This window comes from Vigna angularis, chromosome 7 (assembly GCF_016808095.1).
Source record: "Vigna angularis cultivar LongXiaoDou No.4 chromosome 7, ASM1680809v1, whole genome shotgun sequence".
Classification (NCBI taxonomy): Eukaryota; Viridiplantae; Streptophyta; class Magnoliopsida; order Fabales; family Fabaceae; genus Vigna; species Vigna angularis.
In genome coordinates, this window is record NC_068976.1 from 19,714,980 (window position 1) to 19,742,640 (window position 27,661).

Sequence of the window (27,661 nt, forward strand, 5' to 3'; positions counted from 1 at the left end):
ACTCCGCTGGGGACTACAGAGAGTCAGGCCATTTAATTAGATGTGCGAATTTAATGTGGTTTTTCTTTGTGTTTTTCTTTGTCTTTGTTTGATATTGGTCATTATTGTATATGTGTTGTTTTGATTATATTGAACCCTAGGGTAGAAAACATGTTATATCTGCCTGGGAATTTTCTGGTTGTTTTGCAGGTGAGGGTTTGGGGTGTTCAGTTGCATGCTCCCTTCACACACACACATCATATGCATATCATGAGTGAGACCCTATACCCGGGTCTGAGCGCAACTTAGAAATAGAGGGTTGTGTAGCGGTGTCACTCTGGGATGTACTTCCTGTTTGGCTATCGTGAGAACCCCAGCCAGAGTCTGTTCTTTTCATTTGTGTCTCCACACCTAGTTGATTACTCTGACTGTTGTGGAGAAACAGTGAAAAGAGCCATAGCTCTGGTGGCCTGATTTAAGCATTAGGAAGCCGTCCCTATGAGTGCATATATTTGGCCTTAGAACTTTAGTCATTCAACCTTTGATAGGCCACGAAGGGAGAAATGTGTATTCCTCTAACCCTCATACTGTTCATTCTATTTCAAAAAAAAAAAAATAAAAAAAATAAAAAAAATAAATACATAATATTGTTTTTGCATTCTCATGTTATGCATGCATTTTTGTTAATCATTTTATTTTACCTCACTTTACCATGCATCATTCGGTAACATGCTAATTTTAGGGGAAATCATCCAGTATTCACTTGATATCGCGAAGATGGAAGTCGATATAAGATCGGGTGCTACACAACATACTGAGTCCCTCATGTTAAGAAATAAATCTCACCTGAAGACTCACGGTGGAAACTTGACAAGTCTGATAAAGTTGGGCAGAAGGCTAAAAACCATAAAGAGACAAACCTTTAAGAAGAGATATGGTAACCTGTTGAGTCTGATGGAGGTAGAAGTGTCGTCGCCTGCTATCACAGCCTTCGCACAGTATTATGATTCCCCGCTAAGATGCTTCACCTTTCAAGATTTTCAGCTAGCACCAACTATAGAGGAGTTTGAGCACATTCTGGGAATGCCACTTGAGGATACCACGCCATATCAGCATTTGGAACATCATGCCTCTATCGCGACTATTGCTGCCATAATGAAACTACATCCCAAAGAACTTGAAGACAGGTTGGTAACAAGGAATCAAGTACGTGGACTGACACAAGGATTTTTGGAGCAGCACTTGCATTATCTAGCAGAGGGGGAAGATTGGGAGACTTTCATGGACGTGTTAGCTCTTACCGTGTATGGTATCGTGTTGTTTCCTAAAGTAGAGGGCTTTGTGGATTATACCGCTATTGATGTTTTCGTGGCAAAAAAGACGAGATCCGAGAATCCCGTAACAGCGGTCCTTGCGGATGTTTATGGGACCATGAGTTTTTGCCACGAGAGAAAAGGGAAGAAAATACTTTGCTGTCTATCGGCGTTGTATCTATGGATGACTGCGCGTCTGTGTAAGCGGTCGGGTGATATCAGGCGTCCGATGGAAGATCCTTCACACCAGGGGCTCAAAGACAAAGGAGGGAATGAATGGGCCCAATTCTTTGCCAGTTTGAATGGAGGAAAAGTAAGATGGCGTCTCCCTTGGCTTGAAACTAAGCCCTCTATCCATTATTGTAGCCCATTTTCCAATGTACCCCTCATAGGTACCCGATATTGCATAAATTATAACCCTATTTTGGTTCAAAGGCAATTCGGACGTCCCATGAAAGGGGCACCCTCGCCGGAATACCTTACAACGTTGTTCATCTATTACGAGGATGGGCACTTCACTGAAATATTGAGGAAAGTCAGAAGTGCTTGGGAAAATGTTATGCGAGCAGAAAAGGATATAAGATTGGGGGTGATGGACGACAAAATTAATTATCACAAATGGATTTGGGAAAGAGTAAAGGAAGTCAAATTGCCTTTCAAACCGATCGTTCATCAGCTAGCTAACGAAGGGCCATCCCAAGAACTAGAAAGCGATGAGGTGAAGCAATTGAAGATAGAGATGGAAAAACTGAGGGAGCAGAATGATAAGTTAGGAAAAGAATTGCAGACTGCGCGCAATGATTTGGTTGATATGAGGAATGATAAAGAAGAAAAAGCACAGGCCTATGAAGAAATTGTCAAAAGTCAAAAGGCTGAAAGAGTTTATGCATTCCAATTGAAACAGGACCTCTTAACTGCAAGCAAAGAACTGGCCATGAGAATGGAGGAAAAGAATTCAGCATTAGAAGAAGGAAAACAATGGAGGCTCCTCTACGAAGAGGCTAAAAGAGATAAGCGAGAGGCTCTGAAGAGACTAAGAGAAGCGCAGGTTCAAGTAGAAAAGGCGGGACATGAGATGAAGGAAATGGCCTTGTCTTTTGAAACAGATATGAACCAAGAGCGTTGGAAGCTGGCAAAGGCCGAAGAAGAGCATCGCTCCATGATAAAACAAATGGAGGAGTACATTGAAGAGCAAGAGGAACGGTGGAGGTCAATAGAGTTTGGAGAGAGGCATCATGCCTTGGTAGAACAAATGAAAGACCACATCGCGATGCAAGAAGAGGCTGTGAACCATTGGAAGGGAAATTTTTCCCAACTGGCTATGTTGGCGAACGGAGCAATTGAAGATATCCCTAAGATGGTGTTGGACGCCGAAGCTACGACCCATTTTTGCAACCCGCCTCCCGAGATAATGCTTTTTATTAACCATTGTAAATTACTAGTAGGCGAAATGAAGGCCTTCACTGCTCGGGCTAGGAAGTGATTCATGTCTTGTTAGATTTTTCTCTATATGAAAGACTTAAGATGTTTTGTATGGTATCAACCTGCATCGATTTCCATCATTAACGTCGTCAGGATCTTATGATTTCCACCTATCATTAGCATGCATCACTTTTTTCCTTGTTCTTTCCCTCTCCCTTTTTCTTTCCTTTTTGTTTGAAGCTTTTCATCTAACTTAAGTTAATAATAAAACAGTAAAAAAAAAAAACGGCCAACCTTCCACGACATTCCTACAGGACTCGAGCCAATTCCAAGATCATGGAAAGCTGGGAAGAGTCACAAGAATCCATCAAAGCTGAAATGAGTCAGTTGAAGGACCAGGTTGGACAAATCTTGGTTGCCCTTGAAGCCCTGAAGGCTACTGGAGAGTCTTCATCTACGCTGGTTGGCGGGAACGCCCATTTTTATCCCCCGTTTTTCAATGCTACTAGCCAATCGATTCCTTTCCCGTTGTATGGGTTACCCCCGGGATATACTCCTTCCGTAGGAGAATATATCGAAGGGGGGCACGTGTCGTTTCCCATTCCTACAACTATTGATATCCCGCCAGTCACCACTCATGGACCTACCTCTGTGTCAGCTCCCTTGGTAAGTGCTCAAACGAATGAACCAATCACAGTTGAAGGAACACGAGTGACTACTATACCGCACGTAATTGTTAACCACGATTCTTCAGCAAGACCGCCTCACAAACCGCGGCGCGTGCAGGGACCGACATCAGTAACAGTGCTAAAAACAGACTTGAGATTCTGGAGGAAAAAATGAGGGCTATTGAAGGGATGAAAAATTATGAGTTCGGAAATGTTGCAAGACTAAGCTTGGTTCCTGGAGTAAAAATACCGTATAAGTTCAAGGCGCCAGAATTCGAGAAGTACAAGGGTGATACATGCCCTAAAATCCATCTGGCCATGTATTGCAGAAAAATGGCTGCGTACGCATATGACGACCAGTTACTCATCCATGTTTTCCAAGACAGTTTGGTTGGGGTAGCATTAAACTGGTATACCCACTTGGAGCCCTCTCGAATCCATTGTTGGGCAGATCTAGCCGACGCCTTTGTAAAACGGTATATATACAACACGCATGTAGCACCGGACCGTCTGCAATTACAGAATATGGGAAAGAAAGACAATGAGACCTTCAAGGAATATGCCCAACGGTGGAGAGAATTGGCCACACAAGTGGAGCCGCCTTTGTTTGAAAAAGAAATGGTGGCAATGTTCGTAAATACGCTTCAGCCACCATTTTATGAATATATGGTAGGGAATGTGTCCGCCAATTTCGCTGACGTCGTCATAATTGGTGAGAGGATAGAGATTGGGGTGAAGAGCGGGAAGATTGCAAGTGGTCCATCTACGATGGAGAACTCTAAAAAGAAACCTTCTTTCAATCCAGGAAAGAAAAAAGAAGGAGACGTACATGCAACATTGGCAATGCCTGTATGGAGAGGTCAGGCTCCTTCTCACAATTATAGACCATACTTGGGCCAACCTCCACATTCGGCCAATGCGGCTTTTGCTCATCCAATTAGCCCTCAACAACAACAAGGATTCTACCAATCACAACCCGTCATAAGCAATGCTTGGAGGACTGGGCCAAGTGCAAATCCAAATCCGAATGCAGGTCAAGGCGGTTATCCGGGAAGAACCCAGGAAAGAAACTTTGTCCACTTCACCCCCATCCCCATGACTTACACTGAATTATTACCTCACCTCGTCAAAAGGGGTCTGGTTGCTATATGTCCAATGATACCCCTACAGCCTCCGTACCCTAGGGGTTATGATGCAGATGCCAAGTGTAGTTATCACGGGGAAGGCGTGGGTCACTCCACTGAGAGGTGTATGGCTTTCAAGCGTAAAGTGCAGGCCCTAATTGATGCGGGGTGGCTAAAATTTCAAGAAGATAAACCTAGCATTGATACTAATCCGTTATCCGGACATGGTAATGCCTCGACAAATGCCATTGAGGTTAAGAAGCATGAACTGATAAGGGATGCAAGTAAGATCCGAAGTTCCAGAAGGTTTATTTTCAAGGAATTATTAAAGTTGGGATTTTTAAACGGGGATTATGATTTGGAAAGAGCATGTGGACTCCATCCATGCACGGAACACTCTATCGAGGAATGCGTTGAATTCGAAAAGTTCCTACAAGATCTGCTTGATAAGAATTTGATGCAAGCGTGCTATGAAGACAAGCATGAGGAGGTGTTCGCACAAACTGGTATGGAGCCAGATGTAGCTTTGCCAGAGCCGTTGATAATCCGCTTCACTCGAACCACCCTTACACCAGTAATTCAAGGAAGATCACCCTTTGTCATCCATACACCAGTTCCTTTTCCTTACAAAAGCGATAAAGCTGTCCCCTGGAGGTATGGGACACATGTAGTCGATGAAGGACAGTGCATTGAAAGCCATTTCTCTAGCCAGGATCCAGTTGTTGAAAATATATCAGGCATCGGCGGAATGACGAGGAGTGGTCGAATCTTCACGCCACCAAATTTGACGGGAAGAGAAGCTAGTAATAATGAAGCACCAATGGATACAAATACTAAGGAGCATTTAAAGGGGAAAGGGGTGCAAGTAGAGGAGACCTCTGACAAGGCAGACAAGAAAGAAATCTCTGAGGAAGAGGCCTGCGAATTTTTAAAATTCATTCAACAGAGTGAATATAAGGTGGTGGAGCAGTTGAAACGCATGCCTGCTCGGATTTCCTTGTTAGAATTGCTTATGCATTCTACCTCTCATAGAAAGTTGTTGATGAAGGTACTCAGTGAGGCTCATGTCGAGCATGGTATTTCGTTGAACAAGTTTGAGGGTATCGTTGGCAACATCATCGCTAATAATTACCTCACCTTTACTGACGAGGAGATACCCACTGAGGGGAGAGGTCATAACAAGGCTCTTCATGTCTCCGTGAAATGTTTAGATCACGTTATAGCACGTGTCTTGGTGGACAATGGTTCCTCTCTCAATGTCATGCCAAAATCAACGTTGGAGAAGCTACCCTGTGACAGAATGCATATGAAACCAAGCTCTATGATTGTGAGGGCATTTGACGGCAGTAAAAGGGTAGTGATGGGAGAAATTGAATTGCCCGTTCAAGTTGGTCCTTGTGTCTTTCAAGTGACCTTTCAAGTTATGGATATCCTCCCGGCTTATAGTTGTTTGTTGGGTCGCCCGTGGATCCATTCCGCAGGAGTTGTGCCTTCCACACTACACCAAAAGCTGAAATATGTTATGGGAGATAAGCTGGTGATAATATCAGGAGAGGAGGACCTCCTTGTGAGCGGACCATCGTCCACGCGATATATTGAGGCAGCCGAGGAAGCTCTGGAAACAGCTTTTCAATCATTAGAAATTGTGGGAAACACCTATGTTGAGCCGTTTCCTATGAACCCCCATTTATCATGCACCTCTATCATGGCAGCCAAGGTCATGCTGAAAGAAGGTTATAAGTATGGGAATGGTTTAGGCAAGTATGGACAAGGACGTACATTCCCATTGGAGATGATTGGGAACAAAAACAGATATGGCCTAGGGTATAGACCCAACAAGGAAGATGACAAGAGGTTGATTGAGGAAAGGAAGGAACGCATTCTGGCTCGAATGGGGAAATGGGAACCAAGGGCAAAGAAAACCCACATTTGTGGTATCAAAGAGAGTTTTCGCAGTGCTGGATGGGTGAACACTAGTCATATAGCGGTGGTGGAAGAGGAAGCAAGATCTGAAAGCTCAAACTTCGTGTGGGTTTGCTCCCCAGGTGCACGGCTCAACAATTGGAGGACTCTGGATGTACCCGTGATGTCTAAATCAATTGAAATGTAATATATTAATTAACCCTTTTCGCTTCACCCGAGCTTTGGGATTCATGGCTCACGGGTTGATGCTTTTATTTTGCTTTCAGTGTAATATTTGAATCGTGTTTGTTCTCATTTCTGTCATCATTTATCCTTTTTCATGATTTTTCCTGTTTATTTATTCTTTTCGCAAAACTTAAATAATGCAGATGTGACAATGAATGTTTTGAAAATAAAAATGTCTATATCCCTAAGTGGGAGCACCCTGTCATTAATGCGGAAGATGATCCGGAAGATGATCCGGAAGATGACCCGGAACCCTCTCCAGAGCTCTTGAGATTAGTGGAACAAGAGTCCAAAGAGATAAAACCCCATCAGGAGGATGTTGAAGTACTCAACTTGGGGGAGGAAGGAGAGATAAAGGAAGTAAAAATCGGCACTACTATGAAAGAGGAAGTGAAGGTAAAGCTGCAAGCCCTACTGAAGGAGTATAAGGATGTGTTCGCTTGGTCTTATAATGACATGCCAGGATTGGATACCGATATTGTGCAACACAAGCTCCCACTTAAGCAGGAATGCCTTCCAGTCAAGCAAAGACTAAGAAGAATGAAACCAGAAATGTCACTGAAAATTAAGGAAGAGGTACAGAAGCAATTCGACGCAGGATTTCTGGCTGTGGCTAAATACCCACAATGGGTGGCAAATATTGTACCAGTGCCTAAGAAAGATGGGAAGGTTCGAATGTGTGTCGACTATCGTGATTTGAATCGTGCAAGTCCGAAGGATAACTTCCCATTACCACACATCGACACTTTAGTTGACAATACAGCCAAGTACTCGCTATTTTCGTTCATGGATGGTTTCTCGGGGTATAATCAAATTAAGATGGCGCCTGAGGACATGGAAAAGACGACCTTCATCACGTTGTGGGGAACCTTTTGTTATAAGGTAATGTCTTTCGGGCTCAAGAATGCCGGGGCAACATATCAAAGGGCGATGGTGACACTTTTTCATGATATGATGCACAAGGAGATCGAGGTTTATGTGGATGATATGATTGCAAAGTCTGAATCAGAAGAAGAACATGTCCTCAACTTGAAGAAATTATTTGAGAGATTGAGAAAGTATAAACTCAGGTTAAACCCTGCCAAATGCACATTTGGAGTGAAATCCGGGAAGTTGTTGGGCTTCATGGTTAGCCAAAAGGGGATAGAAGTGGATCCTGACAAAGTGCGAGCGATATCAGAAATGCCTGCGCCTAGCACAGAGAAGGAGGTTCGCGGTTTTCTGGGTAGATTGAACTACATTGCTAGATTCATCTCCCAATTAACTGCTACCTGCGAACCAATGTTCAAGTTGCTACGAAAGAATCAGGTTATGGTTTGGAACGAGGATTGTCAAGCCGCTTTTGAAAAAATCAAACAATACCTGCAAGACCCACCTGTATTGCGTCCACCCGAGCCAGGAAGACCACTCATTTTGTACTTAACTGTATTGGAAAGGTCAATGGGTTGTGTATTGGGTCAATATGATGAAGCTGGAAAAAGGGAGCATGCGATATATTACTTGAGCAAGAAATTCACAGACTGCGAACAACGATATTCATCGTTAGAGCGAACTTGTTGTGCATTGGCATGGGCCGCTCATCGCCTAAGGCAATACATGTTGAGTCACTCTACATTGTTGATATCCAAGATGGATCCTATCAAGTTTATTTTTGAAAAGCCCGCTCTCACCGGAAGGATAGCTCGGTGGCAGGTGCTATTGTCAGAATATGACATCGTATATGTTACTCAAAAATCCATCAAGGGCAGTGCTCTAGCAGAATACTTAGCTCATCAACCCATTAACGATTATCAGCCAATGCAACCTGAATTTCCCGATGAGGGTATCATGACTCTATTCGAAGAAGGCGGGAAATACCGAGACGAAGAAACATGGATATTACTATTTGATGGAGCGTCGAATATGATGGGGCATGGCATAGGGGCAGTATTAATCTCTCCAGAGCAGCAGTATATGCCCATGACATCAAGGCTGTGTTTTGATTGCACGAATAACATTGCAGAATATGAGGCCTGCGCTATGGGTATTCGGGCGGCAATAGAGTTCAAAGTGAAAATTCTGGAAGTATATGGAGATTCAGCTTTAGTCATCAACCAGTTGAAGGGAGAGTGGGAAACAAGAGACTCAAAATTAATCCCCTACCAGGCATACATCAAAGGATTAATGGAGTGCTTCGACTTCATCACATTTAACCACATACCACGGGAAGATAACCAGTTAGCAGACGCGTTGGCTACTTTGTCATCCATGTTTGAGGTTGACCCGAATACAGAATTACCAGTGATTGAAATGAAGAGCCATGCGGAGCCAGCATATTGCCAGTTCATCAAGGAGGAGGTGGATGGTAAACCTTGGTACTTCGATATCAAGCACTATCTTAAGACCCAAGAATATCCTGAAAAAGCATCTGAAAACGATAAAAGGTCGTTACGAAGGTTGGCTGGTAGTTTTATTTTAAGTGGGGACATTTTATACAAGAGAAATCATGACATGATTCTCCTCAGATGTGTAGATACAAAAGAGGCCGAATTGATATTGAAAGAAGTACACGAAGGTACATTCGGCACCCACATGAATGGGCACTCAATGGCTAGGAAGATCCTGAGAGCTGGTTACTTCTGGTTAACCATGGAAAATGATTGTTGTACACATGTAAGGAGGTGCGAGAAATGTCAGATGCATGCAGACAATATCAATGTATCGCCCACGACTTTGAATGTGTTGTCTGCACCATGGCCGTTTTCAATGTGGGGGATAGATGTTATTGGAGCTATAGAGCCAAAAGCGTCAAATGGACACCGTTTCATACTGGTCGCAATCGATTACTTTACCAAGTGGGTCGAAGCCGTTTCTTATGCCAACGTGACTAGAAAGGTGGTGACCAGATTCATAAAAAGGGAATTGATCTGCAGATATGGGCTGCCTAACAAGATCATCACTGATAACGCTACCAACCTGAACAACCGGATGATGGCAGAATTATGCGAGGAGTTCAAAATTCATCATCTTAATTCTTCTCCTTACCGTCCAAAAATGAATGGGGCAGTAGAAGCTGCTAATAAGAATATCAAGAAGATCGTGCAAAAGATGGTGGTCACCTACAAGGATTGGCATGAAATGCTTCCCTTTGCTTTACATGGATATCGTACTTCAGTACGAACGTCCACTGGTGCAACACCTTTTTCGCTGGTGTATGGGATGGAAGCAGTGCTTCCATTTGAGGTGGAAATCCCATCTCTACGAATTTTATTGGAAACCCAATTGGAGGAAGCTGAGTGGGTTCAAGCTCGGTTTGACCAACTCAATCTCATCGAAGAGAAGAGACTGACAGCGGTGTGCCACGGGCAATTGTATCAAAGAAGAATGAAAAAGGCTTTCGACAAAAAAGTACATCCAAGGGAATTCCATGAAGGCGAACTGGTGTTAAAGAAGATATTGCCCATACAAAGGGATTTCAGAGGCAAATGGACCCCAAATTATGAAGGGCCATTCGTGGTAAAGAAGGCATTCTCTGGAGGGGCACTAATCCTCACAAGGATGGGCGGAGAGGAGTTACCTTTGCCAGTTAATTCGGATGCGGTAAAAAAGTTTTACGCATGATGATTCTGAGATAGGGGATGCTACTAAGCGATATTAACACTGTTTTGTGAAAATTTTGTTGTATTCTGTGTTACTTCTTTCAATAAAATTATCCGACTCTTTCATCTTTTGCTCTTCGACACGATTCATATCACACTGAGTTTTAAAAGTAAAATAAAGGGAAATGACAATGATTAAAGCATCACGGGTATATTCCATTGAGCACAAACTCGCTCCTCAAGGATGTCGTGGAAGAAAACAAGTAAAAAATATATAAAATAATACAATTCAAAAAAAAAGGGGGTCATCAAAATTTCAAACTGTTCATTTTGTTTTACGAGTTCATTGTTCCTCTCTTCCCATTCCTGCTTTGTCTCATATGCATAATGATTTCAAAATTTTGTTTTTCATGCTCATGGTGTTCGCTTTGGATCTCATTTCATTCGAAGTCTTTTTTCCGTATTTTCTTTGTAAATAATTTATTTTCTGTTGAACCCGGTTTTCCATTATTTCGTTTAAATTAGAAATTTTTGTTTAGACTGAAGAAAAAAAAACCATAAAATCTAATTTCATTTCATCATCGGAGCAGGAAATTACAGTAAAGGTCGGATACACTCATACGATTTTGGCATTTGATAAATAACGTAAAAATGCATAAAAAAAAAGAGAAAAAAGCGGATATAACAGAAAAGGTGCAAAGTCACAATTAAAAAAAAACAGCAAAAAAAAAAAGCAAATAAGGCAAGCAAAAGCGAATAAACAGTGTTCGCGGTTCGATCACGGGTGATCGTTAAGTTACAGACCATGAAAATAAAAATAATAAAAAAGGGGAAATTCAGCGAAAAAATTCCCGGGCTGGTTGCGGTGGTCTGAGAGAGAGCTCCGTCGAGGGAGCTCTGGTCCGGAAGGTGAGAAGCATGGGTGGAGCGATTTGTCGTCCGTCCCTGTCGTCGTCAATGATGATCGGAACGGGGAACAAGTCCAGTAGCCTCGGCGCTCGCATGATCACCCAGTCGTATTCTTTCCAAAAAAAAAAGAAAGTAAAAAATTTGTCAATAATAAGATGAAAAAAAAAGAGAAAAGAAAGGAGATGGAAGTGATCAGGGTACTTACCATACATGTATAGCGGCAGTTGTGAGAACTGAGTGCCGGTAGGGTCTATCTCTGCTTGCCAGCGCCTGACCCGATTGCCGTGGTTGTTAAACCAGCAGTACACATTGTATTCGCTGACATCTGCGAAAACCCTTAGTCGAGACGGAATTTCGACGACTTGCGCTCTGCTGGGATGTGTGACCCCGTAATTGTAAATATTGGTCATCATTCTGACCTGATCGTCAGTAGGTCGCCACCGCTGACTGGTATACCTATCCATCTCCATCTCGTTCATCCTTCTTCTCTAAGTTTTCTGAAACAAAAAAAAATATAAAAAATAAAAAGAACAAAAACATAACAAAAGCATAAAACAAAAAAAAAAGAAGTATTTTCAGTGTTTTCTTTATTCGTGTTTGTTTCCTTTTAGTTTATTTTGTCCGGTCAGTCTTTGTTATTTCAGTGTCCGGTCTCGGATCTGTTTCACGGTCCTTGCAGGAGGGTCCTAAACGGATCTATGTCCTTTTGTCCTTGTCCTTTTGTCATTGTCCATTTGTCCTTGTTCGATTCATACAAATAAAATTCTCTTTTTAAGTTTTCTGATTTTATGGGGTACGTGGCGTTGTTCTACCCGATTGTCTCTGCCATACCTTCAATCGAAGGGAGATTAACGTCTGGTTTCCAGCCTATATACCCCTTAAGTTAAGACAGTTGTGTTTTTAAGTGTTTTAAGTTTAAAATTAAATTAAAAAAAAGGAGGAAGAAGAAAGAAGACTCAGAAAGAAAAGCAAAGAAGGGCAAGATGGAAATAAAAGCAAGCGAAGCAGAAAGCTAAAGAGTAAAAAGCAAGAACAGAAAGCGTAAAGGGAAAAAGAGCAGAAAGCATAAAGAAAGGAAATATAAAAGGGAACGGGAAGAAGAAAAAAGCAGAGAAAGCATCAAAGGGCAGAAAAACAAAAAAAAATGAAGGGCGAAAAGGAAAGAAAAACAGAAAGGGGAGAGGGGAAGGAAAGCAGAAACAGAAAGCTAAAGAGTTAAAAGGAAAAGAAAGCATCAAAGAGGAAAGGAAAAAGGAAGAACGAAAAAAAAAACTTAAAGGAAAAGAAGAGGATTAAGATCTTAGAGGACTTACCTGGAAGCAGAAGGGCTTGCAGAAGCTCGTCGCAGCACTGGGAAGCCTTCGAAAGCACGCGGGGGCAGAGTTTCCTCCCGGAATCCAGACGCTCAAGGAAGAGAGAGAAGAGAGAGAAGAGAGAAAGGGAGAGCAAGAGAGAGAGTGATCAGACTGAAATGTCGCCCAACGCGGAGGAGCTCTCGACTTATAGCCAAGCAAATCCACTGTAGCTACAGTTCCGGTCGCTGCAACTGCCTGGTGTCGGTCTGATTTCTTTCTGAGTTTTCAAAAAAAAAAAATAATAATAATAAAAATTTTTGAAAATCTGAAACGGGTAGGGTTTTGTTGGGTCGATCCGGCCCAATTCAAGACTTCTTGGATGATCCGATTTCACCAAAAAATAATAGAACAAAAAAATCAAAAAAATGTGATAAATAGAAAATTTTTCCAAAAAAAATATAATAAATGGAGTGATGTAAAATTTGAAGTGTTCAAAATTGTTTTTTATTTGCTTGATAAAGAACTTTTTTCAGGTTCATTGGGCCTCATTACCATGTTGGCCTTCTTTGAACCCAATTCTTTCTGAAATTTAAATTTGAGTGAAAAATTATTTTGGCATGTTTGTATTTTCACATCACCATTTTGTTTGATTTTTATTCCTTCTTCTTCTACATTTTTGAATAAATCAAAAATCTAAAAAAAAACAGTGCTCGAGCCCATTAGGCCCAATGACCTTCGTGGTTGTCTCTCGAGTCTACTTCTTTTGAAAATATGTCAAAAATGTTTTGTTTTCACATTTTGGCTGTTGAATGATGTTTTGTACATTGGTTCAAATTGGCTTGTGTAATTTTCTTTGCATTTGTAACAAAAATCTGAGAATGAAAGATGAACAGTTTTTGAGCCCATTAGGCCCTTTCGGCATATGTGGTTTCTCCTGAACCAGTGCATCTGAATTTCTGAAAAAATAAAAATCCTTGTTTGTGTAAATTTTGTGTTTTCAATTCATGATCTCCCTTTTGATTTGTGTGAATAAGATATTTTGTGCTGAAAAATAAAGATAGAGGAATTTAGACCTTGTTTGAAGAATTTTTGTCATGGCTGTAAGAAAAATAGTTTTGGGCCCATTGGGTCGAGAGTGTTGTGAAGCTTTCTTTAATTCAATTTTCTGAAATCCTCTGATAAAAAAATAAAAAAAAATCGATTTTCTTTAGCTTGTTCCATAAAATATGAAAAAATGAAAAAATATTTTCCTTTGTAACTCTCCTCTGTCAAGCTTTCACGGCTCAGGTCATCTGATCCATTGGGTCAATGTGCCTGGTAAGTCCAACTTCCTTCTATGTTACTTCTCCTCAGGGCCGATCCGATCTGGATTTTCCCGTGTCAGAAAGTAACAAAAAAAAAAACATTTTTATTTTTTTCAAACGTTTTCCTAAATCAAATTTACTCATATCAATTTTTGCATCGCTCACCAAGCCTAGTTTCTGCACTGGTTCCCAAGCCCTTGTTTCCATTTTACCTCTGAAATCCCATTTCCCATACTAGCCTGCAAAGCTCAGTTTCCATACTGACCCGCAAGGCCCAGATTCCAAAAAAAAAATCCCAATTTCCCCAATGGCTCACAAAGCCTATTTTCCATTTCGGCCCGCAAGGGTCCAGTTTCCAGGCTGATCTGCAAAGCCCAATTTTCAAACCAAAAAAAAAAGAGAATCTGTTTTTCAACTATCATCATCATTTTCATTTCATATACCTTTCTTCATGCATAAAACAAAAAAAAAATACGCAAAAGTTGAGTCATTTTGTTTTTGATGCAAATCATCCATTTTATGAGATTTCAAAAAAAATATAATGGATGTCATAATCTCCTGGAGTCAAATGATCAAATCACATTCTTAGGAGATATTTGTGTGTGCATTGCTTGAAATCATCGTCCTTCAACCTTCGCTATACCAAGAGATTGGCCCAATCATATTCTTGAGCCCAAATGATAAACACCAAGTTTTACACTGGGGTAGATTTTCCTTTACCTCCACTAGCGTTCATTTGGGAGATTCCTGAATCCGTTAAGACAAAACAAAAACAAGGAAATAATGAATAAATAAAAAAATGAATGACTCTTGTTGAGATCATTTAGTCTTGTCTCTTAATTAATCTTTTGAAAATAAAACAACCAAAATTTGAAATGATGTGTGGCCATTTTTCTCCATCCAAAAAAAAAAACAAACAAAAATATATCCTTTGATACCAAATTTGAGCCAATAAGAAATTTTCTTTTCAAAATTTTACCCAAACAAGAGTTACCATCACAGTAGAAGTCGACTCAAATTGCAAGAAGAACACACTTAGTGATCAAATGAAGAGAATTCAGCAAAAGCAAAGCAAAAAAAATTGAAAAGAGTCACAAAGTGATGACAAACAAAGAGTGAAGTTTGCAAATTAGCAAGGGAAGTCAAAACAGATTTGACAAATAGTTGATACAAGTGTAGATGGTAACTCCTGTTTTTCAAAAATACCCACAAACATTTATTTGGGCCTTTATATCCTTTCCTTCAATACCCCTTAGCCCAAGCCACATTACAAGCCCAATAAAAGTCCACACAGATTGAATAATGGTTGCTTAAATTTTCATGAAGCTTAATTTTTGGGACAAGACAAAAATGATTAACAATGCAAAAAAAAAAAAATGAAAATGATGATGAAAAATAAATGTCCTCGGATGAAGGGAACTCCCTTTTTGATTAAGATTTTACAGAGGAAAATCAAACCGTTTGGGGGCAATCTTTTCAAGCCAATCCTTTCCATATCCATCACAAATTCCTGAACACATTCAAATCCCATCCAAACTCTTCCCCCGATTCCCAAACTTAGGACAACTTTGTAAGCTCTTCATAACCTTTTCGCCTGTTCTTCCAAACTGGGGCAACTACGTGAGTTTCATATGTTTCGGCCCGGCCCATTCAGAATACTGGTCGACTTTGTCAATCTCATATTTGTTTCATCTGTATATTCAAAGTTCGTACCAAGACCGGGGCATCCCTTGTTGGGCCTCTCAGATTTGTCCGTACTGAAATTCATAAATATACCCTCAAAACAGGGGCAGACGCTTTGGGGCTTTGTATGATTTTGAGTCCATCTTATCATTCGTAAACCCAGAGTGGGGGGAAACTTCTTTTTGAACCTCGCTTAATTGACTCATACCCAAAACCAAGGCGTGTCTTTCATATGCTTCGGCCCATTTAGAGTATTGAGCAACTTTGTTAAATCTCAAATTTTTTCATCTGAACATTCAAAGTTCATACAAAGACTGGGGCATCCCTTGTTGGGCCTTGCATGATCTCGGTTCGCCCCGAACTTTAAAGAAATCTATCACAACCAAATTTGGGGCAATTTGCAAATCCCACATGGTATTCTCACTCCCTGATTCATGACTTATCACAATTCACGGATACATTTGTCCATGCAAATACTCTTACCATGCTCCAAATTGGAGCAGCTTCTGAGTATCTACTAGCTCACATTGGCATTGGTAGTCGTTTTAAGGAGTAAGAGGCTCGAGTGGCCCACCCGGTACTCTCCAAATCCTTCCAATCATCCTCCACATATTTTTCCAACCCCTGATATCAAGCATGTACACACTAGTATCTCGTCAAGAAATGCGTGGCACACAAGCTTCATTTTGCACAGTTGACTTTAGAATTTGGACGTCCATTGAAAAGAAATTGAAAGTCTAGATCGTCATAAATTGGATGATTTCAAAGGAAACAAATTGACTCTCTCAAAAAAAAAATGTCATAAGTTCATAATCTTCCGATACATCATGTACATATTTTCATCAACTTTGAATTTGCCTCCATGTATATTCATCAAATTTTTCTTCCTTCAAAAAGACAAAAAAAAAATGCATCAAAGTTTTCCCTTCCATGTATATTACATCAATTTTCCTTCCTTCAAAGAGACAAAAAATCAACATGCATCAAAGTTTTCTTCTACAAATTTCAAAATTTACATCAACCACGTTTCTCTTGCACATCAAGATTTCAAATCCTTGTACAAAAATGCAACACCTTGTTTCTTAATTTCAAAATTTTCCAAAAAAAAAAAAAAAAAAAAAAAAAAAAAAAATCAAAAATCAAAATCAAAAAATTTTTTTTCAAAATTTCAACCAATTCCAATTTTCAATTTCAAACCAATCAAACATTTTTCTCTCTGCCATTTTATCTCGGCCATCTGCAAGATAATGGTCGAACGCACTTTTCTCTTGTTTTTTTATCTCGGCCATCTGCTAGATAATGGTCGAACACACTTTTTTCTTTTTTTATCTCGGCCATCTGCAAGATAATGGTCGAAAGCACCTTTTGTTTTGTTTTTTTTTTTTTTTTTTTTTTTTTTTTTTTTTTTTTTTTTTTTTTTTTTTTTTTATCTCGGCCATCTGCTAGATAATGGTCGAAAGCACCTTTTGTTTTGTTTTTATCTCGGCCATCTGCTAGATAATGGTCGAAAGCAATTTCAGTTTTATCTCGGCCATCTGCAAGATAATGGTCGAACACACTTTTCAGTTTTGTTTTATCTCGGCCATCTGCTAGATAATGGTCGAAAGCACATTTCAGTTTGTTTTTATCTCGGCCATCTGCTAGATAATGGTCGAAAGCACCTTTTCATTTTTGTTTTATCTCGGCCATCTGCAAGATAATGGTCGAGCGCACTTTTCAGTTTTGTTTTACCTCGGCCATCTGCTAGATAATGGTCGATCGCACTTTGTTCAATTCCATTTTATCTCGGCCATCTGCTAGATAATGGTCGAAAGCACCTTTTGAGTTTTGTTTTATCTCGGCCATCTGCAAGATAATGGTCGAGCGCACTTTTCAGTTTTGTTTTATCTCGGCCATCTGCTAGATAATGGTCGAAAGCACTTTTCTTTTGTTTTATCCCAGCCATCTCCAAGATAATGGTCGGGGCACTTTTCTCTTGTTTTATTTTGGCCATCTGCAAGATAATGGTCGAAAGCAGTTTTCAGTTTTATTTTGTCTCGACCCTCTGCATGGCAATGGTCAGGTACAGAGTTTAATTTTTTTCAAACGACCCTCTGCATGACAATGGTCGAACCCAATCAAATTCAAATTTCTCATTCATTTAATCTTGTTCATTTTATTTGAAAAAAAAAACAAACAAAAAAACAAACAAAATTTTTTTTTAATTAATTCAAAAAATTTTCCTGTTTGTTCCTGTTTCTTTGTCATTGAAAATTCTCTGTTTTTCCTTGTGTATTTTGAAATCCGAACGAAATTAATATTTCTATCTTTACTTATCTTTTACTCTGATAATATGAAAACATTATTTATCATATGATCTAGTAAAATTTAAGTAAAGAGGGGCAGCTGTCAACACCCAATTTCGTCCGGGTACGTTAAAAAAAATGTGTGTCAGAATGTATATTTTTTTTTTTTCTTTTCTCTTTATTTTCTTTTTTGTTTTATCTTCATTTAGTTTATTTTCATACAGAATAAAAAAAAATCAAATCAAATAAAAATAATAAATCTTTTCTGTTTTAACTTAATTTTATCTCTATTTCATCTTTTATTTTCTTTTTGTTTTTTATTAACTTTGTTTTACTTTAGTTGCATTTTTATAAAATCAAAAAATTATACACATACGAAATACAAAAAAATACATAAAATATAAAAATACAAAAAAATATATATATATATTTATAAAATAATAAAAAGGGATGCCACGGTGGTTTCCTAATCTTTGCAGAGAAGATGCTTTCCCGCCTCACATGGCAGCCATCATGCACACCTGCAGTTTCCAGTCGCACAAGTTTGACTCCATGGCAGCCGCTAGTGGTTACCTCCCATGTGCCTGGCATGTTTGGATGCTGCAGACTTTATTCCACTTGCCTCCCGGAAGCTACTGAAAAAAGGCTTGAAAGAAAAGAGGAGACTGAAAAAGAGCAAAGACGAGGAAACTACTCTGAGAAGTTACAGAAAGCTTCAAGAGTATCTACCAATTCTCGGTTCAATCACAACAAAAATACAAGGCTTCGGCCGAAACTTCTCGTCATTTATGTTTCCCTCCATTCATCTCTTTCAATATATTTCACTCATCACACGACCATTGTAACCACCATATCGGTAGCCAAGGCACAGTGTCACCCATATCCAGCCATCATGAAGCTGAACGCAACCCATCATTCCATCACAACCATTTCACAATCTCAGACCAACCCACTTCGCTATCATCGTCTACCTCTGACCTCACCACCTCCAGCACCGGACCTGCAAACAACCACACCCGTGAATCACCACATCACCACCATTCAACCCAATCTCACCGTCCTCATCATCTCCTTCTGCGTTCAACCTCCCTGCCACCACGACACTCATCTTCTTCCTCTCCTCCAACCACGGCAGCTACCATCACCAGCCAACACTCCACGTCCAATCCAGCAGCTGCCACGGTCCACCATCCAGCAGTTGAGAAGCTCACGGCCTGCAGCAACAAATTTCATCCAGCTTGAGACGCACATGGCAGCAAAACAAAGGGGCATGGCAGCACGTGAAGATGGTAAGAAGCATGCAGAAAAATAGTGTAAGTGCACTGGCAAGGAGGTGCTGCCGCGTGAAAGTGAGCTGGAGGCACATTGAAGTAATGGCTTCCTTTGAATAAAGAAAGAGCAGCTGCTATGTTTTTTTTTTGTATTCACTTTCGTTTGGTTTGGTGAGCATGTGACGGACAGCAGAGGTTCCCACCTATCATCATTAACCTCCATGCTCCAACTCTGTCACGTCCAGAGCAACAGCTCTAAGACACACACAGCAGTAAGCAGGTTTTCCCAGGAACACATGTGTAAGTGGATGCAGTTTGGTCAGCACATGCACGTGAAGGTGGAGGGACATGGAAGAAGGAGAATAAAATGGTGTTCTGATGACATAGAAGAACCACTTGACAAGAAGGCGGTCAATGAGCACACCGAGAGGGAGAGTGAACAACAACCACCACTTGCCGCTTATTTTGGAGAATGATGGGGATGTGTTGAAGCAGCTCCAGCAGAGTGCAGAGAGGGTCACGGATGAAGGCAGCAGAAAGCATGTCCAGCAAGCAGAGAACTGGGACGTTTGGGACCAGCTGCAACGTGATTGCACGGTGAAGCAAGGAAGATGAAGTGGTGTCGTGATAGAAGCTTGACAAATGAAGCTACGGTGGTGATGAATGGAAGATGATGGCACGCTGATTCTGGACTGGAGCTGCACCTAGCCGAGAAGGGAAGCACCGTGATAAGAATGGAGGGCCCTCCCTCCATGTACAATGTGGTGATTAATTAATTGTATGAAGTCACTAGAGATAAAACTGTATTGAAGCTGAGTACATTTTATTAAAATATTGGAGCATGGAATGCGGGAATAGAATGTATCAGAGCATGACCCACACACACATTCTTGTTCCAGTGGGCAACAAAGAAGGAGCTTTGATTGAAGAAAGTGTGCTGAAGATAAATGAAGGAGAGGTCACGGGAAGTAATTAGAAGTCACGGGAGTTGTTTTTTTTTGGAAGTGGGGAGCAAGAAAACGTACGTGATTCTATTGTATTTGGCATCATGCAAGCTTGAAAGATAAAAGGAGGAGACTAGAACGAAGGAGGGGGATCATCCATTTTTCTGAGGAGGAGGACTCGAGGTTTAACAAAGAGGAACCAATCTTCAAGAGCCATCTCCCATAACTACTTCGAAACCCCAAATCTGTGAACCCATCATACGGGTCTTGTAACAGATGCCACCAAACTCATCTTCCATCAGCAATCATACACCTCTGCCGTCATCACCATTCCATTCCCCACTGGAACCTCCCTCCAAACACACGCATAAACTGCCCTTGGAACGTACACAACCAGCTGCACTACTGAGGGAAGAACACGGTCATTCTTGTAACGTTGCATGGGAGAAGAAGCAAGTTGAGTTTGGTCTACAAGCCACCTAGAAAGCACACGTTCAGCAGCCACTACCATTCTCGGTTGAGGGAGAGAGGATTCACAGCAAAGAGAAGGGAGAAGTCGGCTACCTAAGGGAGGAGGGGATTCATTGGAAACACAAGCTTACCATAAAAAAAAATGGATCTTCGAGAGGTAAGTAATGTTGTTTTAACGAGTTGTTTGCTTGCTCTTGCACGTATGCATGTATGTCTGTTGAAGTTGCTAGGTTTGCCTGTGACTGTCTCTGATTCCTCTGGTTGTGGATATTGGTTTATGTTCGCTGTTATCATCATCATCTCCCCGGACCCACTTTTACCCGCTTCTTTTGTGCCATTTCGATCAAAAATAGGCTTACACCTCTCTGTCCATTTCCTACGATCAACATTTTGAAACAGTAAATGGGATGACAAAGATAGTAGAACAGTGTTTTCATCCTCACTGAACCATTCCGTCCTCCACTGGAACCGCTCTCCCAACCACCGAGAACTCTCTCGGCGCGGTACTCTCCCTCCCTCAATCATCAACCATACTCATTTGCCACCCCTCGGCTCATCATTCCCAACCATGCGCCCCCGCCAAATCCATTTTCTTCCCCGTGCAACACCTCCTTCGAATCCCACATCTTCCTCTGCCTTCATCTCCGATTCCTTCAGGTCCCCAACACCCACCATCTTCATTGTCACCATTCGGCCAACAGCTTCAACTTCTTCTTCATCATCTCCAATACCTGGGGGGCACTGACTCCCTCTACTTCTCCATCCTGACCTCACAGCCTTTACTTCCAACTGAATCTTCATCATTTCAAAAACACCTCACGGCCGAACTCCAACCTCTGGCCATCGTCACCACCTCCATCATCTTCAACCCATACCTCACGGCTATCACCCCTCATCTTTCTCTGTCAATACCGAAAGAACCCCAGGAAACAACTCACGGCCTAACCTCCGAACGGCCAACATCACCACCAGCCACCGTGAGTGTCACCAACATCCCTATAGCACCTCCACTGTCAAACAGCCTCCATCCCAGCCACCATCAACTTCTTCTCTCGTCACCACTACACCCACCACCTTCACGCTTCCACTTCAAACTTCCACCATCTTCATATTCATCTTCATCGTCTTCAACTCCGCCATCTACTATACGTCCGACATCTTCCACAACGAACGTCCGTCCCCATCTCCCCAACGAACGCTCGCCCATGCGAGCGCTCATCATTAAGCCTTCTCTTCCCGTCCGACATTTTCCACAACGAACGCTCGTCCGAACGAACGCTCGTCCAAACGAACGCTCGTCATTCAACCCGTTTCCCAGCGTCCGTTCGCATATGCTCCAACGAACGCTCGTCATTCAACCCGTTTCCCAGCGTCCGTTCGCATATGCTCCAACGAACGCTCGTCATTCAACCCATTTCTCAGCATCCGTCCTTCATCGAACGCTCGTCCCCAACGAGCGCTCGTCATTAAGTCTCCTCTTCCAGCGTCCGTCCGACATCTTCCACAACGAACGTCCGTCCCCATTTCCCCAACGAACGCTCGCCCATGCGAGCGCTCGTCATTAAGTCTCCTCTTCCAGCGTCCGTCCGACATCTTCCACAACGAACGTCCGTCCCCATTTCCCCAACGAACGCTCGCCCATGCGAGCGCTCGTCATTAGGTCTCCTCTTCCAGCGTCCGTCCGACATCTTCCACAACGAACGTCCGTCCCCATTTCCCCAACGAACGCTCGCCCATGCGAGCGCTCGTCATTAAGTCTCCTCTTCCAGCGTCCGTCCGACATCTTCCACAACGAACGTCCGTCCCCATTGTCCCCAACGAGCGCTCGTCATTAAGCCTCCTCTTCCAGCGTCCGTCCGACATCTCCACCAACGAGCGCTCGTCATCCACTCTCCTGTTCTCAACGTCCGCTCGTTATCTCCACCTACGAACGTTCATCATCGCCCAACGAACGCTCGTCCCCAACGAGCGCTCGTCATTCACCTCCTTTCCCAACGTACGTTCGGTCTCTACCACGAACTGCACGATCGCCTGCGACGGAACGTTCGGCATCCCTATTCACGTCGGGCTTTGTTTTTTTTATGTTTTTTTTTTATTATTATTTTTCTCACCCCTTGTACGGTAACTCTCACCCCTTTGTTTTATTTAGTAAACTTATTTGTGCTGTTTTACTTAAAAATTATAAAAATTGTAAATAGAAAAATATATAAAACAAAAAAAAACATTTAATGTAATAAATCTCGGTATGAGTACTCGTGCGATCGTACGCATCAGCCTAGTACTTATTGCCCAAATATAAAATAAATAAAAAGCCGTGTGAGTGCTTGTGTGATCGTACGCATCAGCCTAGTACTCATTACGCAAAACAATAAAAGAGAAAGCCGTGTGAGTGCTCGTGCGATCGTACGCATCAGCCTAGTACTCATTACGCAAAACAGTAAGGAAAAAAGCCGTGTGAGTGCTCGTGCGATCGTACGCATCAGCCTAGTACTCATTACGCAAAAAATATGTTTCAAAGGTTTAGGCACATGTGTGATCGCACGCATCGTCCTTGTGCTACAAACCTTTTCTCTTTTCTAAAATAAAAAATACCAAAAAATATAAAATCTTTAAAAACTAAAAAACATCTACTTTTTCAAATAACAAACAATATTGCCTTTGCCAGAACTACGTGATCCTTGATTCTCCATCAAAAGTGGAGATACGTAGGAGCAAGGCCAGTCCTTGTCAGGCTCACTCTCCCAAAAATCCAAATCATTTTCCAAACAATTTCTCAAACAAATTTTCAAACAAGTTTCTCAAGAAGTTTCTAAAAGAACTACGTAACCCTGATTTCTCATTCTGCATGAGAATACGTAGGAGCAAGGTCAATCCTTGTCGGGCCCAAAAAGCTAAAAAATATTGTTTGTTTCTTTTGAGTTTTATTTTAAGGGGAAGTTAAATACTTTGAAAACCACATCCACATTCGCACATTTAGTTAAAGGTACTGCCTTAGGGCAGGCGTTGTAGGGTGCTAATACCTTCCCTACACGTAACCGACTCCCGAACCAAGAATCTGGTTCAATTTGACCATGCCTTATCATTTTATGGTTTTTCCGTAGTTTTCCAGAATAAACTATGGTGGCGACTCCAAAATCTCTTTTTCAAAATTAAAAATTTATTCTTTTTATTGGATCGTCGTCCCGTCGCGATTCCGGTTGCGACAATTAGCCTACATATTATGTGAGAAATAAAATTCTATCATAATAAACTGTACATATTATGACAAGTGATATAAAATAGGTCATAATATGTTAAACTTATTATGACGTATATTTTAGCTATGTCATAAAAAAGCGTGGACCTATTATGATTGCCAGACCTATGATGACAATTCATATGTTATAATAGGTTAATTTTACCAATCATAAAAAGTCATTTCCTTTTGACGAATGTTCCTTGACATATCCATGTGTTAGATTGTGACGTCTCGAACACTAGTTCTTATTAAAGATGACAATCTTTGTGATGAATTGTCATCGACTTATTAATCTACTACATTATAACGTCTCCATCTTTATCTTATTTCGCACTCTTCTTTTATTTTTATTTTTATCTCTAGAAAATTCAAATACATATTGATCATATTATTTTCTAGATAGAATCTTTTCATCTAACACATGTTTTTTAAGTCTATAGACTACAAATATTTCCTAAATCATAGTCTATTATGTATTATAAATTACACTTTTTAACCATAGCCTATAACTCACTCTTTTTTTTTCTAGATATACTATGATTCATTAATCATGGTTTAAGGTTAAAAATAATCATAGTCGCATCCTTGCGGTATACTAGTCATCTTTAACAAGTTAATTTGAAGAATTAGATTAATTGAATCAAAACTTAATAGTTTAAAATTTTCAACTAGGTCATCAAATTTTACTAACGGAAGGGGATGACTAGGAGATCGTTTTCCTCTGTCCCTCATAATCTTGATATTGCATTATTTGTTAAATTAATAGTTGCTGCTCCTCCAATGTATTGTTTAATCTTATATTTATCTTACCATTTCAACTCACTACTCGTTCCAAAAAGTTGAAGTTCCTTGCCTAATTCTTCTTTTAATTTTGAAATAAATGAAACCACTAACACAAAAGGCTAATCAGTAGGAAAGCATATATATTCACTAATTATGCTGATTCGCATATCTCGCGATTCATCAACTTCAAACCATTCAAAAAGAGAAGAGAAATGGATGCAAGGGACCAATAATGTATTAAAGTTAAAGTGTTTGAGTCTACACTCTCAAAAATAAAAAACACGTTAGGACCTATAAAACAATACTAAAAAGATAAAAAAAGAAAAAATTAATGGCAAAGAATTGATTGAAAAAATATATCTGTTACTGTATGGCAAACTTCTGACTCTTCAGCTCGTACAGAGTATTTATAATTAAGTTTATTCTGTTCAACAAGTTTGATGACCAACCTTTATTTCTTAAATAATTATAAACAAATCAATATATTTAATTTTGTTTAAAATGCTATCATTTAAAGAAATCAATATATACAGTTAACAAATGACAAATTATTACATAGTATTAAAAAAATTAAAAATACTACAAAAAGAAATAGAAAGTGTATCTGAAAAAAATAAAGAGAATAACATTTTCTTTAAAGTAAATATTATAGGGAAGAATAAAATATTTTCTTAATTACACTTTTGACAGTTAAATTATCATCATTTTACAAATTCTATTATCCATGTTTTCCATGCATTTTATCATCAAAAGTTTTTATTTCATTAATTTTACAGCAGTGACTTGATATCAGAAATGTTTTTAGAAGATAAAAGAAGTAGCTAATTCTTGAAAAATCATGTCATATTAAACTCATTTTATTGATTTAAAAAAAAATCCTGGCATATCTTTATTAGAAACTTAATAGATTGATTTATAAGAATGGGTATAGTAAAATATGTTTTGGATTATAAAATGTATAAAATAACGATAGTTGAATAGTAAAATATTATTAAACTTTCAAAATCCTTTGTCAGAATAGCATACATTTGAAGATGAAAATCAAAGCCATATGACCCGTTTTTGCAGGCAATGACTCGAAGTCAATTCCACTAGCAATTTTGGGACAATCTCAAGTGGGTTATGGAAAATTTAGACTCTAAATTTTGTATGTAAGAAATAAAAGTGTTAGTGGAGTTATGTCCAATCACTTTCCAAGTGGGAGTGATGCGCACTAAATTGGAAAAATGGGAACGATCTTGAAAGCGTAAAGAAAGGATTAGAAGATATTGTGTTTGATTTGATAAGATATTGTCCACTTTGTGTCAAGTCCTCACATATTTGTTTTTGATATCATTCTAAAAAACCTCTTAATAATGGAGATATGTTATGTGTATATAAATCCATGTTCATCTCTTATTTTATCTGATGTGAGACTTTGTTTGTATCCAACAAAAAATATCCAAGGAAAACAGTTTAATACTTTTTCATATGACTCCTATGTAGGAAACTCGAGATTACGTGGCTTCCATCTTCTCTGAGCTTCTGGAGAAAAGAGAATTTTGGATCCTTTGTTTGAAACAAAGCTGCATATATTTAAGAAATAGGAAGTTCCTTAAGCTTTTCCTAAATGCCTAAATTGATTCTGCATCAGATTTAAAAGAAAACCAGAGGCAACCTTCTTCCCCTTCTAATTGAAAGTAACGTATTATACCTGGATTTCTTGATGATTTGTGATACTTGATCTGTAATACATGTTTTCCTAGCTATATATTTTTACCTTGCTGCATGAATGTTTTTATTAAACGAAAAACTAGATGATAGTGATCGAATGATGTATCTTTGTATGTGCTTTGTTGATTTGAGCTTGTGGAAGAACGGAAACTCGGTTGCCATGTTATGATTACACTTTATTTTTAGTTTTTTTGGTAATGCTTTATGTCTCACCATTACACTTAAATGGGCATACTGTTAATTGATTGACTGGGTATAGGAAACTTGGGTGGTTCAGTGATTTTTATGAATATGAAGTTCTAAAAGTTTCTTTTAAATAAACATGAAAGATAAATAAAATAGCAAATATGGTGTTAAGCTACTGGAGTTTATAAAATAATTGACGCATGGGAGGAAGGATTAAATATGGAAATTTTAAATGGGTGCGTAAAAAAATGTTTTCTTTTGTAATGGATAATATGATGATAAGCTGCTGGAATTTATTTTTAATAGACGCATAGTAAGGAGTATTGAATCTAGAAAATGATTTATTATGTGGCAATTCTTTTGTTGTAAAATAAATTTGATGTATAGTCATAAGGACTTGAAGGTGTAGTAATTGGTTGTTTTAATTGGTTAAGTTCATTTTAATATTTAATGTATGGTTAACATGTATGGTGTTATGAGTATGAACTTCAAACCTTATAATTTGTATGTGACGTGAATATGTGACTGTGAATGACTAAGCAAAGATTAATTTACTATTAATCCCATATATAATTTTCACAATATGGTATCTAGAGTCAGGTTCTATTTTGTTATCGGCGGTGACGTTATCTACTACTGTCGGGGGCGCCATCGTCTACTGTTGTCACTACTAGAGTTTTAGGTTTGATTGACGATCACATGATTTTGATTATCTCGGCCAGGCAACCACCATGCCATCAACACGCCTTCATCGGAGCTCATACACACTCTTAGTGCCTTTTGAAGTTGTTGATTTGATTCCTTTTCCATCGTGCATGGTAACATGTCTAGTAGCAATTTAGAGTGTTGGGATCACTCGTTTTCCTCTTTCAGGTTTATTGTGCATTGTCGCACGTCCCGTCTCCTCTCATATAGTTATTTAGAGCATCGAGGTTGCTCTTTTTCCTTTTTCAAATGCCTTGATTGGAGAATCTTGGATTTTTATGGTTTCTTTCTCCTGTTCATCCATACTTCTTCCACTATCGTTTCTTCTGACCTCCCTTTTGTTACCATCGTTTGATCCGTCCATATATGATTTTTCTCCCATGGAATAAAATGACTTTTGTTAGTTTATTTATAGTTATGGTGGCTCTCAAACAATGATCTCTTTATCCACTTGATGTCAACAATGCATTGTGATTGGCAAGAAGAGATTTACATGAAATAACCTCTCAATTTGCTGCTCAGGGAAGTCTTTCGGGTTGGTATTTCGTCTTGCAAATCATTAACAATTTGGTGTCACTCGAGTGCAAAATCAGATATTTTCACTATATTAGTAACAAGTTTGGTACATACGATACTTATGCA

At 39.8% G+C, this 27,661-nt stretch overlaps 1 protein-coding gene across 1 annotated transcript; it reads left to right on the forward strand.

The window, feature by feature from the left end:
- The first annotated feature begins 3,050 nt into the window (after positions 1-3,050).
- Positions 3,051-10,254, forward strand: LOC128197847 (uncharacterized). Its single transcript, XM_052880671.1, has 3 exons — positions 3,051-3,380; positions 3,473-6,612; positions 6,798-10,254. Exons 1-3 carry the CDS (start codon positions 3,051-3,053, stop codon positions 10,252-10,254), a joined length of 6,927 nt encoding a protein of 2,308 aa, XP_052736631.1.
- The last annotated feature ends 17,407 nt before the right edge of the window (positions 10,255-27,661 follow it).

Bases quoted from the DNA above. Each gene is read 5' to 3' on its own strand.
- LOC128197847 (XM_052880671.1), top strand. From the start codon at position 3,051: ATGGAAAGCTGGGAAGAGTCACAAGAATCCATCAAAGCTGAAATGAGT. The intron at 3,381-3,472 runs GTAAGTGCTCAA...TTCTTCAGCAAG, and splicing joins CCTCTGTGTCAGCTCCCTTG to ACCGCCTCACAAACCGCGGC. The intron at 6,613-6,797 runs GTAATATATTAA...TAAATAATGCAG, and splicing joins ATGTCTAAATCAATTGAAAT to ATGTGACAATGAATGTTTTG.